Source organism: Apis mellifera, linkage group LG1, assembly GCF_003254395.2.
Source record: "Apis mellifera strain DH4 linkage group LG1, Amel_HAv3.1, whole genome shotgun sequence".
Classification (NCBI taxonomy): domain Eukaryota; kingdom Metazoa; phylum Arthropoda; class Insecta; order Hymenoptera; family Apidae; genus Apis; species Apis mellifera.
In genome coordinates, this window is record NC_037638.1 from 20,640,331 (window position 1) to 20,658,637 (window position 18,307).

Sequence of the window (18,307 nt, forward strand, 5' to 3'; positions counted from 1 at the left end):
TAATATTTATCTAACTATATATATGTAATATTATTTCTATTATTATATCATTAAGCAATATATTTTTATATAATTTTTTAAACATATTAATTGTTTTTATAATATTAGAAATAAAATAAATCTGTGTTAACATTACACATAAATACTAAACATATTCATGATTCATACTTCCTTGTTGTCAGCCCTGATTCATAGGACCATGGTTGACCGATTGGGTTAGTTTATATTTCATTTATTATTATTTAATTATCATTTAATGTTATATTTCTCATGACAAATTTAATTTATTTTTAATATATAAATTTAATATGTATACTAAATATTTTGATTCTTAAGTTAGATAATTGATAATTTGTTTAATCTATGATTTTTAAATTGCATCGAGTAACGGTGTAATTCAGAAGTTTATAATTTTTACTTAAATACGTAATATATAAAAAATTTAGTAGAAATAAATTATTTTCTAATAAATTATATTTTTTATCGTATATTATAAAAAGTAAGTAAAAATTATTTATTTTTTATATTGTATTGCAGTAAATAGTGAGGCTAATGCCAGACGTATTGCTATGGTTGAAAACTGCTTTGGCAGTTCTGGCCAGGTAAAATTAATGTATTAGAATTTTTAATTTTTCTTTAATATTCAATTTTATATTATCAAAAAATTTAATTGTATGATATGTATAATTTAATTTGGCATGCTTTAATGTTAAGTATAACAAGGTTTAAAATATAAAAATAAAATCTTTTAATTTATTATGAATTTATTATATATTACAGCCACTTGCAGTACCTGGAAGAGTCTTAGTTGGAGAAGGTGTGTTAACAAAAATGTGTAGGAAAAAGCCTAAACCAAGACAATTCTTTTTATTTAATGATATATTGGTTTATGGAAATATTGTAATGAATAAAAAAAAGGTATAAATGTATGAATTATTATGAATTATTAAATATAATTTTAATTTAATTTAATTTATATATAATTTATAATTAATATTATAATTTAATATAATATTAAAGATTAATATATGTTAGTTTAATGTATGTTATATCATAATAAAAAGATTTATATATGTTAACAGTACAACAAACAACATATCATACCACTTGAAGAAGTCAAACTTGAATCTTTGATTGATGATGGTCGTAAGTTATATTTTCATTATTGATTAAATTACATTTCATATTTAAAATCAATTTGTAATTACATTTTAATATTAGTTGTATAATTATATACATATATAGAATATATATTTATATATTATTTATAAGATATATAAAAGAAACATAATTAATATTAATTAATTTTATTATATTAATAATATTAATGATATTAATTAATTTTATTATTATGCAAATATGATTTATATAATATCTATAAAATTTTGTATTTTATTTTATAGAGTTTGTTATTTTTGTTATAATAATTTTAAAACTATTCTTTGAAATATGGATTTATTATTTATTAAATATAATCAATATTGCAAATATATATAATTATAAATATAAAAATAATTTAGTAGTTTATCATTATTTATAGAATATCGCAATGGCTGGCTCATAAAAACAGTAACAAAGTCATTTGCTGTTTATGCTGCTACTGCAACAGAGAAACAAGAATGGATGGCTCATATTACAAAATGTATTGAAGATTTATTAAGAAAAAGTAATTATTTTTATAATTATATAATATAATATTTTTATAATTTGTTTATAATTTGAATTTCTTTAATAGGTGGTAAAAAACCAGTTGAAGTTCATGCAGCTGTTTGGGTACCAGATAATGAAGCTACAATTTGTATGCATTGTAATAAGACACAATTTACAGTCTTAAATAGACGGGTATATACATATTAATTTTATTTTTATATCATTAAATATTATATTTTCTAAATATTTATAATAATATAAAATATTTATAATTGAGTCAATATTTTCAGCATCATTGTAGGCAATGTGGAGCTGTTGTATGTGGACCTTGTAGCAATAAAAAGTTGTTATTACCTGGACAAGGAAATGGAAAAGCAGTTAGAGTTTGTCTACAATGTTATGATGCAGCCAGTAAAGTAAAAGCATCATCTCCATCTACTGTTGATAATTTAAATAATAAAGATCAACAACGTAATTCAGCAGATAGTTCAGGAGGTGATAGTTCTGGTGATGATGATGATGGAAACAAAGAAGAAAATCACGATCATGAGGTGAGCAATTTTATACAATATTAATAATAATTAAAAATTTATCAAATTTTTAATAGTTTGTTATATATCTTTTTTGTTATAGCCTAAATTTTATTCTACGCTTGCCCGATGAAGTTAACTACATTTTATATTGAACAGCAATATGAATAAGAACATATTCAGAACTATATTTTTAAAAGTTGATAACTTCAAATTGTCAATAATATTATAACTAATAGTAATTTAAAGATTGTTAAAACTATTTTTAAATTATATTTATGCAAAGAATTAAGAAACATATCTGTATATAAAGAATTCAAATAATTTTGTATTAAATTTTGAAATTTAATGTTTTAATATGTATATCTAATTTATATGAATAACTTTGAAGATATCATTGACATTAAGAATTAAATAATATATTATTTTAATATTTACAAAAAAATTAAAAGATAGAAGATTACTATTTTTTTAACTCTATATTTTGTAAAAAGAATTCATGAAATTTTGACCATTTATACTTATATCGTCTTGTTATACTGAAGTATTTCGATATATATTCTTATTAGATTCTATTTTATCTAATTTTCGTTGATATGATATTTTATGAATATATGCCACATTGTGCCTTTCTTAATGAAACATTTGTCTTTTCTACTGTTTGTAAGCAGATAATGTTAATTTTAGAAAAAGTACATTATATATAATAAATTTTAAACATATAAATACATATAATATAAAATCAAAATTCAGTTTAATTACTTGTATTATAAAATTAAACGAAATCTTTATAAAATATTATATCGTAAAATAAAATAAATTTAATTATATTTAATCAAAAAATAATTTATTGATTAATCACTTTTTTGAATTTAAAATGATAAATGATATATTGCACCAGATAAGGATAAATAATAGATTAAATAAAAGGAATTAAAAATTTCAAGATAAGTATTTTTTATTATGAAACTTAAAAAGAAAAAGTTATAATATTTTATCAAAAATTTTTATTAATATAATAAATATATATATTCGTTAATATATTCGTGGAACATTTTTGAGTAATTTTCGATTCCAGATCTCAAAAAAAAATATAAAAGTTGATATATAAAATTCCTTAAAATATATTTGTTTAATTAAATTATAAACAATTGAAATTTGCGTTATATAAAGATAAAATAAAAAAATTATATCTTTTTAATTATCATCTTTAATTTTTATCTTTATCTCTCTTCATCTAATAAAACTTAAATTTCGTGTAACTTAATAAGCTTTATAAATGAATGTTAAATACATCTTAACCGGCATTTTCGTATTTATTTTGACCTTCAAAATCGATTCTCCAAAGATTTATAAATATATTAATATTTTGTACATATGATTCTTATTTTTTTAATTCAAAAAATAATTTTTATTTAAAAAAAAATTATTCTATTCATAGTAGTAATTGAAGATTAAAAATATAAAAATATATAAAATATGAAAATATAAATTTTAATTATATTAAGAGTTTCTGTTATGGATTCACAGTATAAGTTAGTATCTATCTTTTATATCATATTATATATTTTTTTATTAATTTAATATATATATTTATAATTTTTATATATGATGAATATAATATAAAATATAAAATATTCTAAATTTATTCATAAAAATAATTAGTTTTCTGTACATATTACACTCTGTTATTTAATTTCACATAACCTTTTTACATTTATTTTTAAATAATGTTCTATTATATAGGGATAACTATGTATCGTTTTAAATTTTTAGAATAAAATAATACAATAATATAATAGAATAATAATAGTAATAAAATTGAATAAAATTTTAAGAAAATTTAATATTTTAAAGTATTTTTAATATTTTTATTTTATAATTAAATTTAATTAAAAATTATTTATAGAATTATCCATCCTGTGAAATATTTGCAAGATCATTTGGTAAGTATATATATATATATATATAAGTATTAATATAAATTAAAAACATATATAAGTATATTTACAATAATTGAAAATGTAAAGGCACAAGATGTTCGTCCAGATGGCAGACAATTTTTATCTTTTCGTCCTATAAGTGTAAATATATCATCAATTACTCATGCTGATAGCTCAGCTATATTCAAAATTGGTAATACAACAATTGTATGTGGAATTAAAAGTGTAAGTAAATATCATTTTGTTTATATTTTTATTAAAAAATTAATGTTAAAAGCATAAAATCAAAAGTATAAGATTATGTAAAAATTTAAATCTTTATTTTTTCAAGATAAAAATTCATTATTTTTACTAATTAAATAATTATAAATTTAATATAGGAATTAGCAGTACCTAAAGCAGAATCTCCAGAATGTGGTTATATTGTGCCAAATATTGAACTTCCTCCATTATGTTCTCCTAAATTTCGACCAGGTCCACCAAGTGATCAGGCACAAGTTATCACAAAATTAGTAGAAAATATTTTAAGAAATTCAGCAGCCATTGATTTAAAAGAACTTTGTGTTTATAAAGGAAAACTAGTATGGGTTTTATATTGTGATCTTGTATGTATTAATTACGATGGTTCAATTATTGATGCTTGTATTGGAGCATTAACAGCTACACTTAATACTTGTTAGTTTCAAATAATTTAAATTAATAATTTTTTTTATTTACTTTTTATATTTCCTAACATAATCTAATTTTTTTGTAGTAACTTTACCAGAAATATTTTATAATGTAGAAACTGGACATGTGTCAATAAATTCTACAAAAAGAATAAGATTTCCAATTAAAGCATTACCAGTTTCTATAACTTTTGCAATATTTGATAAGTAAGTATTTAATTTGAAATTTAACATTAAAATATAATGGATAATCAAAATTGTAATATATTATTTTTATATTTATTTAATAAATTAATGCTTTTAGTCAATTATTGATAGCTGATCCTACTGATGATGAAGAAAGTTTATGCTTAGGAAAATTGACGATTGTAATGAATGAAGAAAAAATTTGTTGCATACATAAACCTGGTATATTTTTATATTTTTTTATATGTTAAATTATATATTAAATATATAATTATACATAATTATATATTTAAAATAAAGAATAAATTTTTTTACACTCAAAATTTTTAATAATTTTTATATTTTGGGTTTAGTATTTGATAAATAAAATTAAAAAATAACAATTAAATTAATTTCAAAAATCTGTAAAATCAAAAATTATATCTATTCAAAATTATATATTTTGAATTATTTGATGTTAAATTTAAGTAAATTTAATGTTTAGAGGATATTTTTGTTTTCATTTTTTCTTAGATTATTTTATATTTGGAAAATTATATAAATTATATAATTTAAATTTCATTTGCAATCCATTATCATGTTCATTGATTACCAAATATCAATAAAAATAAACAAATATATAAATAAATCATTTTGATTTTTCATTTGATTAGATAGATTAAATGAAATCATGTTAAATGAAATCAAATTAACTCATAAAATATTACATATTTAATTTATAAAATAATAATAAATTTTAATGTGTATAATTTTTGATTTTATAAAATAGAGCTAAATGAAATTTAACATTTTATTACATTTAATTAAAATAATTTATATTCTTTATTTAGGTGGAATTCCAATTTCACAAGATATATTTTTAAAAAGCTTAATTAAATCTAAAAAAAGAGCAGAATTGGTAAGATCATTAATTGATTCTGCTATATCAACAATGAAACAAGAAGTTTTAAATGGAAACTTGTAAAAAATTTTGAAATATAATAAAATATCTTATTATATTAATTATATTATTATGTTTATTAACAAAATAATAAATATTTTTGTCAATATTTCCATATTTTTAATACAAATCAATTATTTATAATTATTGTATATATTATATTATTATATAATATATATATATATTTTATTATATACATTATTGCATTATATAAAAATTTATTTTTTAATTATCTTATAGCTGATATTATATACTATTATTTAAAATAAATAAATTGTAGAATATATATAAATTTAATGTAAATTTATAATATAATAACTTATAATACAAATAGTAATTTATAGTATTTTTATATAAATCATATAACTTACATAGAAATAATTTTTAAATAATTTAAGAATAAATTATAAAATATTAATATAAATTAGTTTTTTTCATAATACGTAAAAATTCTTCTTGGGAAACTTCTCCATCACCATCTTTATCTGCTTCATCAATCATTTCTTGCAATTCTTCATCTGTAAGATTTTCTCCTAATTCTCGAGCAACTCGTTTTAAATTTTTGAAAGATATTTTTCCTGTGTTATCATCATCAAAAAGGCGAAATGCTTTTAAAACTTCTTCTTTTGTATCTTTTTCTAACATTTTTGTAGACATTAAGTTTAGAAATTCTTCAAATGATAATGTACCAAGACCATCTGGATCAACATCAGCTATAAGTCTTTTTATTTCTTCTTTCTTTGGTTCAATCCCAAGAGCTCTAATGGCCACTTTAAGTTCTTTGGTAGCTATCCTTCCAGTGCCATCTGGATCAAATAAATCAAATGCTTCTTTTATATCATTTTTTTGTTCAGCAGTCAATTCCAATTTCGGTACACCTTTTTTTCTAATTCCAATTGCAGTTTGTCTCTTAGAAGTAGAAGCCTTATATACAATTAATAATTTTTATAAGATTTTCAAAAATATAAAAATTATTAAAATAAATGATAATTATTAAAATAAATGTGATACATACCATATTTAAAAATTAATCAAAGATAAAAAATAAAATTCAGTAATATTTTTATATTTTATAAAATTTTCTTGATTCTTATATAACTACTAATTATTTTAAAATTTTTTTATTTTCATATTTTCATTATATATATTGAAAAACATTTTAATTAAATAACAATTTTCTACAATAAATATTTATATTTTATTCAATTAAGTTACCGGATATAAACAAAGCCACGTGATTGAATCCTAGAAAAACCAATCTTGATTCACAAAATTGAAATATAAAATAGAAAATTACTTTTTTTTAAATTTGTTCTATTGTTGTTATATTAATGATATTTATCACTAATATAAATATAAATAAAATATTTAAATAATATTAAATATTAAAAAAATTTAAATTACATTTTCATGAAAATTCAAACAAAAGTTAACATCGGTGAGTACTGAAGCTTTTTACATAATAATACAAATTGATTTCAATTACTGTTTAAGAACTCTTTTTAAACTGTAAACTCGATAATCAATATTGATGATTATCTCAGTTAATGACAGTAATATTGATAAAATCCAAGTATAGTCAAAAGATAAAACTAATAAACGATGACAAATTGTAATATTGATATTTGATCAACAATTAATAACTGATCAATTGATAATTTATTATATAATTTAATTATTTGTTTTCAATCACTGAATTCATTAAAAGAAATATTATTCTACTAATAATAAATTATTAAACCAAGGAATTCAACTATTCGAAGATTTATTTTGTAAAAAAAACAATAGAAAGTATAATTTATATATTTAAAAATATATTTATACATACATTTATATAATATATAATATATATATGATTTTTTTTTTGTTATGTTGCAGTTTCATTGCATAATATTTGCATTTTTATTTCATATAAATATCAAATATTTTTTTATTTCATATAATATCAAATCGCATTAATTTTTTATGTATATTATATAATAATCATCAGTATATAAAATATATATATATATTATATATATATAATATATATGTATTGAGAAATAATATTATTGCTTAATGATATTCTTTAAATAGCGTAGTAAGAAATTAAGTCATTATAAAAACATTTTATTGCGAATTTGATTTTGATAGCAATAAATTTATTGTTTAAAATTTTATAAATTATTTCGATATAAACTTGCCATAAACATATGTTAATCAAAAAATATTATTAATAAAATAAATATAAATATGATGAAAATTATATATATATTATGTTACTAGATTGAAAATTCAATCAATTACAATAATATGAGCAATGGTGAAATATCATATTTGCTTTAAATTAATAAATGGTTTTAAAAATTAAAAAATTAAAAAGAATTAAAATATTTTTACATAAAGATTAATATAATTTATTATTATTATTTAATTATTATTATAATAACTAAATAAATATATTTTTTTTATTTAAATATTTCCTTATTAAAATTTTTTCATGTGTATACATATTTTAAATTACACATATTTTATTATTGGCAACACTGTACAATATAAAATTATAACAAGAAGTATAGTTATAAAAAAATATTTTATACGTTATCATACTTTAATATAATAATATTTGAATAATGTTTGAACCAATAGTTCTAAAAAAAAAACAATTTCGAACTTTTGCTGGTACTCCGGCTGGTACAGTATTTATAATTACAAGTTTAACGAAAATTCTTGTTCCGTTTGTAGGTCTTTCATTGTTAACGTAAGTATATAGATTTTGCATATTAAATATTTAAATTTATATATTAAATTTTTTTTTAAATTTAAAATATTACGTAAAAATTAAATTATATGAAATAATATATACGTTCAATTGTAATATTCGTAGTTTAAAGAACAATTACAATTTAACCTTATTATATATTTACTAAAATGGCTATTATATATTTACTAAAATTAAATCAACAAATTTTAATGATCCAGAAGATATTATAATTTTTAAATATATAGTAATATATTTAATATTGAATATTGAATATATAAAAAATATATTTATAATATATATATATATTTATTGCAGTGATTTTATTGAGAAGAAATATAAATTTATTGTTGAACTTGATGAACTTAATAAACCTAAAGAACAAACTTTATTTGATCAATATGAGAAAACAAAATATTTTTGGAATCAACCCATGTTCCAGAATGTTGTTAAATATATATTAGAAAAAAATAAAAACGAAATTATTGAGACTAATACATCATCTTTATCTGAAACCAATAATTAATTAATTTGTAGTTTATTAATTTGTACATTAAAATGTTGAGTAGTTGTACATTAAAAAATTGAATTAAATTTTAATCTAATTAGTTTATAAAATAAGTTTATAAAATAAACAATTATACAATAAACAATTAATTAAAAATAATATAGAAATGTGCATTGTTTATATTTATTAATATAAATATCAAACATTTTAATTAATAATATTATAATAAACATTTATATTTAATTAATAATGTTGTAAATAATACATATAAAATAAATAATTATGCAAAATATTGAAATATTTAATAAATATTATTGTATTATATTTTTTAATTTTTAATATAAAATAATTAATTTAATATAAAAAATATTATTATATACAACATTAAATAACATAAAAATAAAAAATTAATTTTATATTTATTTCATATTTTTATTACAGTATATTTAAGAAGATAAAATATAATATATATTATTTTTTAAAAAATGAATGAAGAAAACAAAATTTTATATCATACATCTACAACTGAAAATGATAGTATATTAGATTTTAAAAGTCCAAAACAATTTTCTAAAACAAAATTAACTGAATTTAATTATTTCAATGGAGAACAAAAGAAAAAGACAAATATAAAATTTAAAAATTTTATCAAAAGTCAAAGAGACAACAAAAAAAAAAAAGAACAAGAAAAGAAAAGAAATTTGCAAGAATCACAATCTTTTATAGAATCATCATTTTTTAAATTTGAAAATAATTGTAATAGTAAAAATTCTAATAGTGACGTAAAAGTGGCTCTAGTATGTCCTTTATGTTTTAAAACATTTAAGGATCTTAATTCTCGTGCATTACATATGAAAATTTGTGCATATAAAAATAATATTTCTACAAAGAAATTATTAGATGCTATAGAGCTTCAAAAACGTCAAGAAGATGAAAGAAAATCACTAGGTTTGCTTGTTGCACCTATAGTACAAAATAAAAAAAAATCAATGTCATATAGAGTATGTATTTTTTTATATTAAATATTATCATTATTTAAAAAAATTATATACATATATAGATAATTTTTATATTTTATATTATAAATATTTTTAAATTCTTAGACTTCATACGAAGAAACTGATTTTCAACTTGCCTTAGCATTATCAAAATCTCTTCAAGAAGCGGAAGAACTTGATAAAATAAATGAAATTGAAAAATTACCTAAAGTATTAAATCAATTTATATTAGAAGCAAATAAATCTGAAAGTCAGTTGGAAAAATTTGGATTCATAAACAGCAAACCTCCATCATTAATAAAAAATAAAAAGAGTATATTAAATTAAAATATATATTTTTCTCTTAAACTTTAATTTTCTTACTAAAATTTTTTAATAGGAAAGAATAATGAAATAACTTTACTTCAAACACGTTCTGAAAAAGAAAGAAATCATATTTTAACTGAAAGAATTTCTGAAATTTTAATGGGAGATGAACCAATTACTCAAAATCAAAAAATTAAATGTAATTATATAATTGAAAAAAAAACTAATTTAAAAAGTTATTTACTTCAAGAACTTCTTAATAAGGTATATTATTACATAATTATATTTTTGCAATGTAAGTATTTATTTGTTTCTTATTGTTTCTTATTATAATTTTAAGGAAGAAAAATTATGGAATAAAGCAAAATTATCTCTAAATCAAAACAATTTTTATGTATCAAATTTATCACAATATATAACTTTAGGAAAAAAACAAAGAGTAAGTAAAATAAATATTAAATTTATTAATATTAAATTTTCAGAAATTATATTTATATTGTATAATATATAGGAAGAAGAAATGATTTTAGATTTTGCAAATACATGTAATGTATATAATCATGTGGAATCAAATCAAAATTCTACTGAATTTTGTAATAATGAAAAAATATATGAAATATCACATAAAAAAATACATTGTATAAATGAAAAATGCGAAAATTGTCAAAATATGCAATTTATTAATACAGTAATAACAAAGTGGGGTGATTCATTAAATGATAGTTCTACAAGTGATATAATAATATTTGTTAAAAATGATAAATATATTTGGGCACATAAATTAGTTCTACATATTCAGTGTTCAAATATACTACTTGATGTTACATCTAATGATACTTTATTATTTACTAACATTAAGGAAAAAATTTCTTGGATAGATGTATCTTATAATATTGCTTTAGCATTTTTAGAATTTATTTATTGTGGTATTATAGAAAAGTATTCAAATATTTTAGATGATTTAAAGAATTATTCATTTTTAAGAGATTTAGCAAGAAAGTATAAAGTAAAAGAATTATTTGTTTTTTTAGAAAAAAGACAAATTAAAATAAAAAATCAAATGGACAATAAAGAGCAAGAACATATTTCTAAGAAAAAAGATAATTTAAAATTAACTAATGATGAAATATTAAATTCAATCAATGAAATTAAAGATCATAAATTTAATGATGATAAAAAATTAAATAAGAAATGTTTAGAAAAATACATTATAGATAAATCAAAATTTAAAATTGAATTAAAGAATGATAAATGTACAGATGAATTATCACAAAAAACAATTAATTGTTTAAATGATACAAATACAATTCAGAATTCTAACATATCTCCTGATTTATTTGATGATACAATACAAACTAAAAAAACAAAATATGTTAATAAAATTATAGATAGTGAAAAAACAAAAAATAATGAAAATTCTAGTATATATGATTCAGTTAATCAATTGATCAATACTATCAATTCTTCTACATCTGAAAATATTGGAATGTTTAAAAATACTAAAGAAAATATAAACTTACTGCCAAATATCCAGTCTTTTAGTACTCCAAATAATAAAAATTGTAATATACAAAAATTGAAAAGTAATCTTAGTTTATTTATTGAACAAATTCAAAGAGAAAATGCAGATCTTGATGTAAACTCTGAAGATTCAGTATTATCAACAAATTATAAAAAATATAGAAATCCATTTAATATAAGACAGAATGATTCTTCTGAATATTGTATATCTCAAATAAACACTATTACAGAAAAAAAATATAAAGCAAAAAAAGATATTTTAATTGATATATCAGATTATGATAAAAATTCAAAAGTAGATATAAAAATATATGAAAAAAATGATGCAAATATGTCTTTTAATCATGAATTGATAGATAATATGATAAATTCATCAGAATCTAATATGGAAAAATATAAAAATAATTCATTGAATGAAAATATAAGTAATATATGTAATCTTGAAAATGAAAAAATATATTTCACATCTAAAGATTCATTAAAGATTCATCAAGAAAATATGAAAAGTTCAGAAAATTTAGAAAATGAAAATAATACATTTTCAGATACAAATGAAAATGAAATATCTATGTACTCAAAATACAAAGAAAAACATGAAAATAATAGTATAGTAAAATATCGGAATTTTGTAAAGGAATCTATATTAAAAAATAATATAAAAAACAATGTAATATGTGTATATGAAGAAAAGAATAATATAGATAATGATATTTCACTATCAAACAATAAGAAAAATTCAGAATTAAAATTAAATCAAGAAAATAATATAGATTTACAAGCAATTGAAAAAAATTCGTCAATAGAATCAAATATAAATAAATATAATTCAATTGAATCCTCTATATTAATATCTTCTAGTTCCGAATTGGATGATGAAAATTTAAATATGTATGCATATGAAAAAAACAAGAAAAATAAAAATATTCCATGTAGTGAAAATTCTAAAGACAATAGCCAAGTTTTTGAAAATGATGTTTACTTAGCAAATATTTATATTGATAATAATGATGATAATATTGATACTTCATTGTTTGCCAAAGAAATAAATCAATTAGGTAAAAAATGATATTCATTGCAACAATTAAAATAATAAATTAATTACTATTAATAACTTTTTTCCAGAACAAAACAGAGAAAAATTATTAACTACAAGAAAATCTAATAGAAAATTTCAAAAGAAATCAAGATCAGAAACAAGTTTATATATTAATACAAAAGATATTAAGAATAATATAATTAAATCTTATGATAATTTTCAAGTCTGTACATGTAATCATAAAAAAGAAACAACTACACATGAAATTATTAGAGATAGTGTTACACCTCCTCCTAATTATAATGACATGAAAACAAGTGAACTTCAAGTAAGTTAAGAATTATTTTATTATAGATTATATTTTTAATATTTTATTTACTTATTTTTTAATACTTATTTTACTTTATTAATTTTATTTTAGACAGAATTAAATAAATATGGATTAAAAATACAGAAACGAAAAAGAGCTATAAAATTATTAACATATATTTATGATGAATTACATCCAACAATTTGTACATCAAAAAGTGTAGAATCTAAAGTGGTAATAAGTACTAGTGAAGATGATGAACCTCCGATGAAAAAAATATATAATAGAAAAGATATTGATTGTATTGATAATTATGAATATCAATTAGGGCTATCCCAGGAATAGTATGTTATATTTGTAGTATTGAGTTTATTATTCAAATTTTAAAATATTTTCATAAATTAATATAAGTTTTATAATATTAACAGTACAAATAAAGAATTATCATTAAATATAATTAATAAAGAAAAATTAAATGAATCTGAACTCACTTCAATAATTGATAATACAAACATTAAAGATATGTTTTTAAAAATTCTTTCTATTAAAACAGAATTACATAATAAAATTTTAATGTATGAACCAATATGTATTAATACTTTATATTCTATGTTAAAAACAGAAGGTTTCAAATGCAAAATGAATACTCTCATGAACTTTTTAGATGAACAGGTAATTTTCTATTTTTTTTAAATAAAATATAAAATATTAAAAATATTTTAATATAATAAAATTGCATTTTTCAGTGTATTACATTTTATGTTTAGAAAATGAAATAAGAATAAAAATAATATATTATTAAATGAAAATATATACATATTTATATATATAATTTGAACATGTAATTAAAATATATTGAAGTGTATATTAAAGAAATAAAATTATTAAAAAAATATGTTAACATGTTATGTTATTGAAATTAATATAAATTATTAATATATATTATTAAAATAAAATATAAATCTGTACATTCATAATATATATATATATATATATATATATATATATATATATATATATATATATATGTTTCTTTCAATTTCTTAATTTATTAATATAAATATTTTTTGAAAAAATTATGTAAAAATTTACAAAATTTTTAACAATCATTAACTTATTGTTCCATATTTTTTCTTATATGATATAATGAACTATGTTCTATTTGAAGAAAAAAATGATCAAATCAAATACATTGAAGATTATAATTATAAATAATGAGAAATTATAAAGTTAATTAAATTGTATACAAAATGTTAATATATTTTGGAACACCTTTAAAAAATTAATTTTAAAGATTAGAATTAATACAAAAGTTGCTATACAAAAATCTTGATTGAAGTTCACTTATTACATTATAAGCAATTAAAAGTTATGTTAGATGAAAGAAATAGAACTATAGAAATTTTTGGTTATTTATATACATTAATTTTTATGTTTATTTTGACTTCTATATATTCGATTTAAAGATAATCCACAAATATATTAACACTTTTGAGTAAAGATATGTTATCAGAAAATATAATAATATTATTTTGTAAAACAATAAATTTAAATTATAAGATTTTTTTTTTTAACTACTTTTCTTCTTTATCACGACATAGAAGATTGTTTATTTCAGGTTGAAGAAATTCCATCACAATAGCTGATATCATTTCATCAAGAATAGTTTTTAATACTTCAATATCTCTGTAATATAATTTTATAAAATCTTCAAAAATTAAACTTATATTAAAATTATTAAAAATATGAAAAACTTACTGTTCTTCAGGAGATGCACATAATTCACTATAATATTTAATTTTAGGTTCAGTACCACTAGTTCTTAATGTTACAACTAAACCATTTTTAAATGTAAATGTTATCATTTGATTAGATTTTGAAATAGGTAAAATGGCCTTGTTTTCTGGTTTTGTATTGTCATAACCAGTTGTTAAATCACGAATACCTATTATGGGATACTTTCCATTGAGAATATTTGTTGGATACTAAAAAATATTTAAAATTAAAGTAATATAATAATAATATTTTAATTATGTATTGTCTTACTGTATTTGGTTTTCCCAAATATGTCCGTAATCTTTCAAATATTTTTTTGATTATATTTGGTTCATGACATATCCAATATGAATTCTTAGATATATGATATCCATATCTAAATCAAATATATATATATCATAAATAAATATAAAATTATAAGATCATAAATTATAATTATATCATTTATTTTAATAAATATTTCTAATATAAAATATGACAAAATTAAAAGATTACATACTGATTATATATTTCATTTAACTTGTCATGCAGAGTTAATCCCATAGTTTCAAGATAAGCGGCTAATTCTGCTATATGCATTCCAGCACTTATACCATCTTTATCCAAAACTTTTGAACCACACATAAATCCAATAGCTTCTTCATATGCAAACAGAACTATTTTACCCATTTTTTCTAATTCTATAGTTTTATTACCCATCCATTTAAAACCTGTTAATGTTTCCTTTTAAAACAAAAGAAAATATATGATACAAATAATAAATATTTTAATTTTATTTTTAACATACATACTTCAAAATTAAATCCTTCTTGTTTAGCCATTGATGCTAAAATTTTACTTGAAACTGTAGATGCCAACATATATACATTTGAAAAGTCTGTATCAGTATGTTGTACTTGATATTTATGTATCATCCACCAACCCAAAAGTGCTCCCAATTCATTACCAGAAAAAATATACCATTCATCACTATTAAAATAATAAAAAATAATAAATAAATTCTAGAATTACATAAATATTAATAAAAAGTATCATGTACTTCTTCATTTTTGTAGCACAAGCTACTCTATCTGCATCTGGATCATTGGCAAGGATAATAGAAGAAGAATTTTTATTTGCCACTTGTATGCTAAGATCTAGAGTACTTTTTCCTTCTTCAGGATTTGGAAATTTCACAGTTGGGAATTCCGGATCAGGTAACTTTTGTTCTTCCACTATTATAAATGGCTGTAATGAATAATAGCTATTGAAAAAAAATATAATAAATTAAATAAAATAATTAAAATAATATAAAAAATGTTTTGTTTAATTTATTTATGTTTATTAATATATTTGTTTAATATATTTATTAACATGTTTATTAATAATTTGACTAAAATTGAATTATAAAAATTTATGTAATAAATTTTATTTAAAATAAATTTATATATAATAAATATCAAAAAAGTTATAATAATACCTTGAAATTTGCAGCATTAAAAGCTGCAGTCATATATTGATATCCAACTCCATGCATAGGAGTATAAGTAAATTTTAATATTGTATTTTTATTTACTTCTGGATATAAAACAGTTTCTTTGAGATCATTAAAATAAGATTGCATAATATTGTCCCATGGATTTAGATATAAAGAATTTTCATAAATTTTTGTTATATTCCATGAAGATTCCATTGGTTCCAAATGATTAAATATATATTTTTGAATTTCTTTATCATGTGGTGATATTATTTGTGCACCATTCTCCCAATAAACTTTATAACCATTGTCATTTTTAGGATTATGAGATGCTGTAATCATTACTCCAGCAGCACATTTATATTTCAATATACTATAAGGTATAAATGGAGTTGGTACAACTTTTGAAAAAAGATAGACTTTTATATTTTTTGCCATGAAAATTGCAGCAGTTAATTCTGCAAATCTAAAATAATATTGTAAAAATTTTATTTAACATTAATATTCAAATATATATAATATATATATATATTATATTATAATAATGTTATATGAAATTTATAGTGATTAGAAATTATAAATTAAATAATTTTACCTTTTACTACAATGACGTCCATCATATCCTATTACGATGCCTTTTTCAGTTGCATCAACTATGGTATCAAGTAAATACATTGATAAACCTTGACCAGTTTGAATTATAACTAAATCATTTATTTGATTATATCCTGGACCCATACGACCTCTTAAACCAGCTGTACCAAATTCAAGTCTTTTTAAAAATAAGGAAGATAATACTTTCTTATTATTATTAAGGATGAGTTCTTGAACTTTATGTTCATGAATTACATCCTAAAAGATATTAAATATATTTTTGTATTTAATATATTCATTTGAAATATAATATATATATATTAAATTATATTCAAAATATTAAAAACCTTGTTCCATTTCAACCATTCATTGATTTTATTATCCAAATCAATATTTCCAGTATTAACAGAAATTTTTAAAGCCATCTTAAATATTTTTCAGCACAGAATAACCTAAAATATAAAATGCAATTATGAATAAATTTAATAATATTATTGAAATTAATTATATTTAAAAATATTATTGATGAATAATAAAAAAATAAATTTGTATTGTATAAAAAAAAATTTTTATATTATGAATACACAACAAAAAAATAATAATTAATTATAAATAAATTAATTAATTAAAAATAATTAATTTTAGTTATTAAAATTAATTATATTTTATATATTTTTTATATTATTTTTCATATTATATTTTATATATTTTTGATTATTAAATTAAAAAAACCTTTTTTTTTAACTTAAGATTTAACTAGATGATTTACAAATATATATAAAAAATTATTATTAATATTATATTAAACTTTAAAAAGATATATGTATCGATATGTATTTACCAAATATAAAGAAAATTATATATAAAATATAATAATAAATTCAACAATATCTATTTAAGAATTATATTTAAGATACTTACGAATAAAATAAAATATTCTTTAAATAAAAAATTAAATGATATTTTAATGTAATAAAAACTTAGAGAATGTAAATATAAAGATAATCTCATTGATGTTAAATACCGACTAACCTGTTAATAGTATATATCACACCGGTAACAACACATAAGTCAGTAGATGCTTTCAGTGCAAATTTTATTATATGGATTAAAATTTAACTTTATAAATATTTTTTTATACAATT

The 18,307-nt window shown here is 18.3% G+C and overlaps 5 protein-coding genes across 6 annotated transcripts; 3 read left to right on the forward strand and 2 right to left on the reverse strand.

Moving 5' to 3' along the window:
- Window positions 1-146: 146 nt before the first annotated feature.
- LOC551633 (pleckstrin homology domain-containing family F member 2) lies at window positions 147-3,015 on the forward strand. The gene is made up of 8 exons (XM_026445050.1): window positions 147-215; window positions 538-602; window positions 781-918; window positions 1,083-1,146; window positions 1,541-1,666; window positions 1,736-1,842; window positions 1,941-2,201; window positions 2,284-3,015. Exons 1-8 carry the CDS (start codon window positions 158-160, stop codon window positions 2,311-2,313), a joined length of 849 nt encoding a protein of 282 aa, XP_026300835.1. The 5' UTR covers window positions 147-157; the 3' UTR covers window positions 2,314-3,015.
- A 575-nt stretch (window positions 3,016-3,590) lies between these two features.
- On the forward strand, window positions 3,591-5,980 carry LOC551606 (exosome complex component RRP43). The gene is made up of 7 exons (XM_623997.6): window positions 3,591-3,715; window positions 4,090-4,126; window positions 4,211-4,348; window positions 4,504-4,798; window positions 4,878-4,998; window positions 5,096-5,199; window positions 5,808-5,980. The coding sequence occupies exons 1-7, from the start codon at window positions 3,699-3,701 to the stop codon at window positions 5,939-5,941; spliced, it is 846 nt and encodes a 281-aa protein (XP_624000.1). The 5' UTR covers window positions 3,591-3,698; the 3' UTR covers window positions 5,942-5,980.
- Window positions 5,981-6,296: 316 nt separating this feature from the next.
- Window positions 6,297-7,543, reverse strand: LOC412449 (caltractin). The gene is made up of 3 exons (XM_395906.6): window positions 7,322-7,543; window positions 6,933-7,162; window positions 6,297-6,841 (listed from the first exon to the last, which is right to left on the reverse strand). Exons 2-3 carry the CDS (start codon window positions 6,933-6,935, stop codon window positions 6,332-6,334), a joined length of 513 nt encoding a protein of 170 aa, XP_395906.3. The 5' UTR covers window positions 6,936-7,162; window positions 7,322-7,543; the 3' UTR covers window positions 6,297-6,331.
- Window positions 7,544-8,443: 900 nt separating this feature from the next.
- LOC100578271 (uncharacterized protein PF11_0213) lies at window positions 8,444-14,103 on the forward strand. The gene is made up of 11 exons (XM_026446315.1): window positions 8,444-8,657; window positions 9,607-10,166; window positions 10,269-10,476; window positions 10,543-10,733; window positions 10,810-10,908; window positions 10,981-12,747; window positions 12,796-13,045; window positions 13,125-13,354; window positions 13,448-13,680; window positions 13,765-14,008; window positions 14,083-14,103. The coding sequence occupies exons 2-11, from the start codon at window positions 9,651-9,653 to the stop codon at window positions 14,101-14,103; spliced, it is 3,759 nt and encodes a 1,252-aa protein (XP_026302100.1). The 5' UTR covers window positions 8,444-8,657; window positions 9,607-9,650.
- Window positions 14,104-14,897: 794 nt separating this feature from the next.
- LOC412362 (glucose 1,6-bisphosphate synthase) lies at window positions 14,898-18,306 on the reverse strand. Of its 2 annotated transcripts, none has more exons than XM_026441378.1 (10): window positions 18,195-18,306; window positions 17,510-17,614; window positions 17,164-17,420; window positions 16,572-17,034; window positions 16,152-16,339; window positions 15,904-16,081; window positions 15,612-15,835; window positions 15,383-15,488; window positions 15,095-15,321; window positions 14,898-15,022 (listed from the first exon to the last, which is right to left on the reverse strand). In XM_026441378.1, exons 2-10 carry the CDS (start codon window positions 17,585-17,587, stop codon window positions 14,911-14,913), a joined length of 1,833 nt encoding a protein of 610 aa, XP_026297163.1. In that variant the 5' UTR covers window positions 17,588-17,614; window positions 18,195-18,306; the 3' UTR covers window positions 14,898-14,910. The 2 variants fall into 2 exon arrangements, with proteins under 2 accessions (XP_026297163.1, XP_026297168.1); XM_026441383.1 differs by having other exon boundaries at window positions 14,906-15,044.
- Window position 18,307: the final 1 nt, after the last annotated feature.

Excerpts from the sequence above, each read along its gene's own strand:
- LOC551633 (XM_026445050.1), top strand. The coding sequence starts at position 158 with ATGATTCATACTTCCTTGTTGTCAGCCCTGATTCATAGGACCATGGTT. Across the intron at positions 1,667-1,735 it reads TGAAGATTTATTAAGAAAAA|GTGGTAAAAAACCAGTTGAA; the intron begins GTAATTATTTTT and ends TTTCTTTAATAG. Across the intron at positions 1,843-1,940 it reads TTACAGTCTTAAATAGACGG|CATCATTGTAGGCAATGTGG; the intron begins GTATATACATAT and ends CAATATTTTCAG.
- LOC551606 (XM_623997.6), top strand. Across the intron at positions 4,799-4,877 it reads AACAGCTACACTTAATACTT|TAACTTTACCAGAAATATTT; the intron begins GTTAGTTTCAAA and ends ATTTTTTTGTAG. Across the intron at positions 4,999-5,095 it reads ACTTTTGCAATATTTGATAA|TCAATTATTGATAGCTGATC; the intron begins GTAAGTATTTAA and ends TAATGCTTTTAG.
- LOC100578271 (XM_026446315.1), top strand. The coding sequence starts at position 9,651 with ATGAATGAAGAAAACAAAATTTTATATCATACATCTACAACTGAAAAT. Across the intron at positions 10,167-10,268 it reads AAAAATCAATGTCATATAGA|ACTTCATACGAAGAAACTGA; the intron begins GTATGTATTTTT and ends TTAAATTCTTAG. Across the intron at positions 12,748-12,795 it reads CAGAATTAAAATTAAATCAA|TCAAATATAAATAAATATAA; the intron begins GAAAATAATATA and ends TCGTCAATAGAA.
- LOC412362 (XM_026441378.1), bottom strand. The coding sequence starts at position 17,587 with ATGGCTTTAAAAATTTCTGTTAATACTGGAAATATTGATTTGGATAAT. Across the intron at positions 17,421-17,509 it reads AATGGTTGAAATGGAACAAG|GATGTAATTCATGAACATAA; the intron begins GTTTTTAATATT and ends AATATCTTTTAG. Across the intron at positions 17,035-17,163 it reads GGACGTCATTGTAGTAAAAG|ATTTGCAGAATTAACTGCTG; the intron begins GTAAAATTATTT and ends ATATTATTTTAG.